General features: G+C 43.2%; 1 protein-coding gene across 1 annotated transcript; it reads right to left on the bottom strand.

Moving 5' to 3' along the window:
- Nucleotides 1-266: 266 nt before the first annotated feature.
- On the bottom strand, nucleotides 267-757 carry LOC119305111. The gene has a single exon (XM_037581721.1). The coding sequence runs from the start codon at nucleotides 609-611 to the stop codon at nucleotides 390-392; it is 222 nt and encodes a 73-aa protein (XP_037437618.1). The 5' UTR covers nucleotides 612-757; the 3' UTR covers nucleotides 267-389.
- Between the last annotated feature and the right edge of the window lie 5,605 nt (nucleotides 758-6,362).

The following is a 6,362-nucleotide window of genomic DNA, read 5'->3' as shown; positions in this document are numbered from 1 at the left end:
GTCTAGATACATCCATTCCTTTGACAAGTATTTTCGGACGGATGGAGTACTTCCTTTGCCCTATGATGCAAAGGTAGAGCTTCTGCTATTCACATAAAAAAAAGATGGGAGACGAGAATAATATTGATGAGAACGACTCTCGTGCGTTGGCCTCTGCTATATTAACATGTATCTGGAACTCCTATATCAGTCAGTAAACCCAGCGATCCACTAACCAAATTTCTAGCAAACTCCTCACACAGCATAGACACTGCAAATGCCTTAGATTACAAGACAAACACAAACAGCACCCATTTTATTGAATCTTCTTCATCAATCATGCACACAACTCAGGCGGAATAACCAGGTTACAACATACAGGAAGGGATTAGATTAGGATGAGCTTAGGATTAGATGGGGATGGCCCTGGAGACGCGCGGGTAGACGACCCTGGATGGGTGTCCCATGATGCGGCGGCCCTTGCGGTGGCGGAACAGGTACACCACCGCGCCCACTGGCCACTCTATGACGCCGGTGACAAGGAAGGCCACGAACCCCAGCGTCGGCCCGATGAACTTGCACCGGCACGGGTTCTCCCTGGTCCCGCACTGCACGCACGCCGGGAACGCCATGGCGGCTACCTAGCTCCTGCTCTGCTCCTTGCTCGATCTCTGTTAATTTCCAGTTATGGTGGACGAATGCTCTGGCTGTTGGTGATGGAGGAGGCGTCGCGCCCGGCAGGGCAATCTATAGAGGCGTTGCGCCGGGGACGCGTGGCGCTGTGCGCGTAGCAGTGGTTATCCAAGTGGTTGCGCACTTGCGCAGCACATATCCCCAGCTCAGACGTGTCTCTGTTTGGCCCTTGGAGCCTTCTGGTGCTGCCCTCACGTATGGGATTCCTCCCGGTCGACGGCGAAAGAAACACTATTTGATGAAGTCGGCAAAGGTATTGTTCTGTCCAAATCACTTTACAGAGACAACTTTCAATCACAATACTTATTTTGTGCGGTTGGCATCTTCCTCTGGTCCCAAACGTTCGGAAGTCGGCCGAGTTATTATATTACAGAAAAATAAGCCATAAAGACAACTTTAAATCACACTTGATAATACATGTGGTCTGCCTTGTACTCTAGATGCCGATTTGAAAACTTTAGGGTACCCTCCGAAGTTCTAAAACATTAGTTCATTTGGTTCAACTAAGGCGGGTCGGAGGATATCATAAAAGTTTCAAATTTACGTCCGTATCTTTTATGAAGTCAAGGCACGCAATTTGCAATGCTCTTGAACAAAAGTCACACTCATCAATACGATGTGGCAATGAGTTCAACAAGTTTTAAGTGTGTACAGTTTTTTTAGGGGGATAAGTTCATAGTATAATTTAACACTATGCAAATTATCCATCGCTCATAACATATCGGGTATCTTTTTTTCTTTTCTAGTGGGCGCGCCTTGGTACAGAACTCGTGCTACGACATCTACCCCCCTTCCCCCCTTATCAAGGAACTTCATTCTTCCTTGCGTGCACCATGCCTCCAAGTAGGGGCGGAGCTACGGCTGGTCCAAACCAGGCCATGGCCCGCCCAGCCCAGCAGGAATTCACTCAACACTAGTATTGAATATGAGCCCTGAAAGCAAAATTTAAACGAAAAAACTACCGCCCACACATGTGGCATCTTGCACATCACTCACACGTCTTCATCACCACTCATTTTGCCACGTATGAACAGATGATATTAGCAGGAATCTTTTTCATTTTTGACTTAAAAATGTTTTATCTCTTAATTAAAAATTGAATTAAAAATCCGTTTTCATCATTAAATTCGTCTCGACGAGATCTTCAAAACTAGACCCCATGTTGATATATTTCGATGATTTTTTTCCCCAAAAGTTGTCATGATGTTTACACTGTAGTTGCCATAGTGCTTAAACTAAAGTTGCCATGTGGCAATTTTAGTTTGTAGAGCATGTCAATTTTAGTTTTTTCATGATGGCAATTCCAGTACTTTGACCATAAAAATTATTTTTTTATGAACCATGGCAATTTTAAGTGCATGTATCATGGAAATTTTAGTTTATGGTTCATGACAAGTCTAGTTTCTTAATTCCCCATTTGTTAATATGTCAAAATTTACTTTTAAATGTAGAAGAAAATAGCTGAAACTTATCATGGCAACTTCGGTGTAAACATCATGGCAATTCATGTGCAATAGACATGGCAACTTTTAACCCAAAAAAATCGTGCAAATATATTGATATGAGATCTAGTTTCGAAGATCTCGTCGCGAGAGATTTAGTGATGAAAACGGATCTTCAATCGGATTTTTCATTTAAGAGATAAAACATTTTAAAACTAAAAATTCAAAAGATTCCCACATGCATGCACGCGGTGACGTGGCGCAGTTTGTGTGTTATAGGACGTGTGGGCGAGTTTCACTCCCACCACACATATGTGCGTTAGCGTTGTCCAATTTCAATGGTATTTCCTCTGGTCCCAAACGTCCGGACGCACGTCGGCCGACTTATATTATAGGAAAATTGGCCAGAAAGACAACTTTAAATCACTCTTGATAATACATGTGGTCCGCCTTTTACTCTATATGCAGATTTGAAACCTTGAGGGTACCCTCTGAAGTTCTGAAATTTTAGTTCATTTGGTTGAACTAAGGCGGGCCACAAGATATCGTACAGGTTTCGAATTTGCATTCCTATCTTCTATGAAGTAAGGCACGCAATTTGCATGCGCTTGAAAAAAAATCACACTCAACAATACCTGCTATTTCTCTTAAAGGCACAATATGATGTGGCCATGAGTTCACCAAGTTTTAAGTGCGTACATTTTACGGGGATAAGCACATACTCCTTCCATCCCAAAATATTTGTCTCAACTGTAGTATAAATCATCCACCCCTCATAACGTGCCGGGTATATTTTTCCCTTTCCTAGTGTTCGCACCTTGGTACAGAACCCGCGCTACGCCATGTACCCCCGTCCCCACTTCCTTTCAATGAACTTCGTTCTTCCTTGCGTTCACCTTGCCTGTGGGGTCACCTGGCAACATGGCGTGCATGCTGCACCTAGACGCACGTCATCATAATGTGGGCATTGGGAGCTTTGCGGATGTCGACTTCATCTCTTCGTTTCCTTCTCGAGGCATCATTGTTACAGGTCACGTCAACTCGATCGGAATGTTCTGGGAAAACCCTAGATCTAGGTCTACCGGATCGGATGATGACGATACCTTCAATGTTGTTCTCCCTTCTGGAGGCATCATTTTGGAGCAAGTGTTGGCTGGAGGGGGCAGCGGTGTTAAGTCTACCGCAAGGCCAACAGCGGATCCTAGCGGCATGGCGCTGCGGAGTTTCGGCACCGGGCGCGTGCGGATGGATACGCACAAGACGGTGGCGTTGTCTGGTGTCGTGGTGGGATCGACCGCAGGCCAGGCAAGGTTGGTGCGTCACTACCTGCTCTGGAGATGGATCGGTGGAAGACGGTGGCGGCGGCCTCTGAGAGTGCGCCGGACCGACATGTGATCCTGTTCCGGCATTGTGGCTTGCTTGGGCATTCAGCTTTAGATGTTAGGCTTTGGTGTGATGCTTGTTTGGTATTCGGCTCAGGCATTCAGCACCCCTTTATCAAGGAATAGGAGTAGCGACAGGTGCTGTCAAGATGGTGGCTTCAGACTTACTGATGTATTACCTTGTAAGGTCTTTGTGAATAATTTATAAAATGGATGCATGCATCGCCCAGATGCAGAGGCTGAGGGTATATCCTCTTCTTCTAAAAAATATTTAAAAAATCTCGTGTATCCGTCGCCAGAACATCACGTGCATGAAGGGGACACATGCACAACCGGTGCATCATGGCTCTGCCATGCTCATTGAGAACACGTGCGTGCATCGTCCCTATAACACTGGTCAACAAGTCCACCCATGGATGCAAGATTAGTCGACAATGGCCGATCACATCAACTACACAATGCCTCATGCTGAAAATCCACACCACAGGTGTAAAAGAAACTGAAAACTATAATGTTTGGAAACACAATATCGTAACATGCTGGGAAATACATTTTTGCAATAAGATTTGAAGTATAACTCATCAATGACCAACGAGAGTCTGCCCACGAAAGATACACATCGAACCGACATGCCGATAACGAGTTTCACAACCTTTTATCGACAAGTCGGGTCCAAGAGTTGTAAAACAATAGGGTACTCAAGTTACTAGATCATACATACTTCCTCCGTTTCAAAATAGATGACTCAACTTTGTACTAAGTTAGTACAGAGTTGAGTCATCTCTTTTAAAACGGAGGGAGTATATAGCAATAAACTGACAAAGAAAATAAGAAGGATTCTTAATTGATAATTGTAACTAGAGGTGCAAATGAGTTTCTTTGATGATTCAGTTGTACATGAATAATGATTTTAATTCATCATGAATAACTTTCTTAGACAACGATTGTAACTTTATGTGCAAATGGTTGCTCATCTTACTAAACTAGAGGATAACCCGCACATTATTGCGATGTTGTTTTGCAATATATTTTAATTAGATTTGATTGTATAAAACATGAATATTTGAAGCAATAATATGAGAACTAAAATTAAAAATACATATGATTTATCATGTTTGATTATTGTATAGTTATAAAACATTTATTAAATAAAAATAGCGCTATAAAATGAAAGTCCTCATGCAGATTTGCATGTTGAGGTGAGCTTTTTCCCATGCATGTTGCATGATCAGGTGGTATGCTTGCACACCGAGAGTAATAGGTTAGTGGGGCATAGCTATTTGGATATACTAGAGGATGCCCCACGCGTTGCTGTGGGAATTGATTGATGAAAATTTGGGTTGATAACATAATAATCAATTTAAAATTACACATGACTTACTATATTTGACTACGTATAGTTGTAACAATATTTATTGAATATAAGTAGGATAACTGAACGATAATCATTTTTCCATGCATGGTCGAATGTTATGGTGGATTTTTTTTCATGCATGATTGCATGTCGAGGTGGGTCTTATCCTATTCATAATTGCTTGGTAAAGCGGCATGCTTGCATGTTGAGCTAAGTAAATTAGTGGGGATGACTCTGTTAGGTATATATAGGATAATTTCACACACAAAACAGGTATATATAGGATAAGATACGAAGAAGAAATAGAGAATATATGCCTAAAACTTAGCATTAATTAAGTGGAGCAACCTTAAAGACTATGGCAAGTTGGTCCTGTTGGAAATATGCCCTAGAGGCAATAATAAAAGGATTATTATTATATTTCCTTGTTCATGATAATTGTCTTTTATTCATGCTATAATTGTATTATCTGGAAATCGTAATACACGTGTGAATACATAGACCACAATATGTCCCTAGTGAGCCTCTAGTTGACTAGCTCGTTGATCAACAGATAGTCATGATTTCCTGACTATGAACATTGGATGTCGTTGATAACGGGATCACATCATTAGGAGAATGATGTGATGAACAAGACCCAATCCTAAGCATAGAACAAGATCGTGTAGTTCGTTTGCTAGAGCTTCTCCAATGTCAAGTATTTTTTCCTTAGACCATGAGATCGTGTAACTCCCGGATATCGTAGGAGTGCTTTGGGTGTACCAAACGTCACAACGTAACTGGGTGAATATAAAGGCGTACTACAGGTATTTCCGAAAGTGTCTGTTGGGTTGACACGGATCGAGACTGGGATTTGTCACTCCATATGACGGAGAGGTATCTCTGGACCCACTCGGTAATGCATCATCATAATGAGCTCAAAGTGACCAAGTGTCTGGTCACAGGATCATGCATTACGGTACGAGTAAAATGACTTGCCGGTAACGAGATTGAACGAGGTATTGGGATACCGACGATCGAATCTCAGGCAAGTAACATACTGATTGACAAAGGGAATTGTATACGGGGTTGCTTGAATCCTCGACATCGTGGTTCATCCAATGAGATTATCGAGGAACATGTGGGAGCCAACATGGGTATCCAGATCCCGTTGTTGGTTATTGACCGGAGAGCCGTCTCGGTCATGTCTATGTGTCTCCCGAACCCGTAGGGTCTACACACTTAAGGTTCGGTGACGCTAGGGTTGTATAGATATGAGTATGCAGCAAACCGAAAGTTGTTCGGAGTTCTGGATGAGATCCCGGATGTCACGAGGAGTTCCGAAATGGTCCGGAGGTAAAGAATTATATATGGGAAGTCAAATTTCGGCCATCGGGAAAGTTTCGGGGGTCACCGGTATTGTACCTGGACCACCGGAAGGGTCCCGAGGGTCCACCGGGTGGGGCCACCCATCCCGGAGGGCCCATGGGCTGAAGTGGGAGGGGAACCAGCCCTTGGTGGGCTGGTGTGCCC

This window comes from Triticum dicoccoides, chromosome 5B, assembly GCF_002162155.2.
Source record: "Triticum dicoccoides isolate Atlit2015 ecotype Zavitan chromosome 5B, WEW_v2.0, whole genome shotgun sequence".
Taxonomy (NCBI): Eukaryota; Viridiplantae; Streptophyta; class Magnoliopsida; order Poales; family Poaceae; genus Triticum; species Triticum dicoccoides.
This window is presented reverse-complemented; position numbering and strand designations above follow the sequence as displayed.

What these genes read in the sequence shown, in the direction of transcription:
- LOC119305111 (XM_037581721.1), bottom strand. Translation starts at nt 611, where the DNA reads ATGGCGTTCCCGGCGTGCGTGCAGTGCGGGACCAGGGAGAACCCGTGC.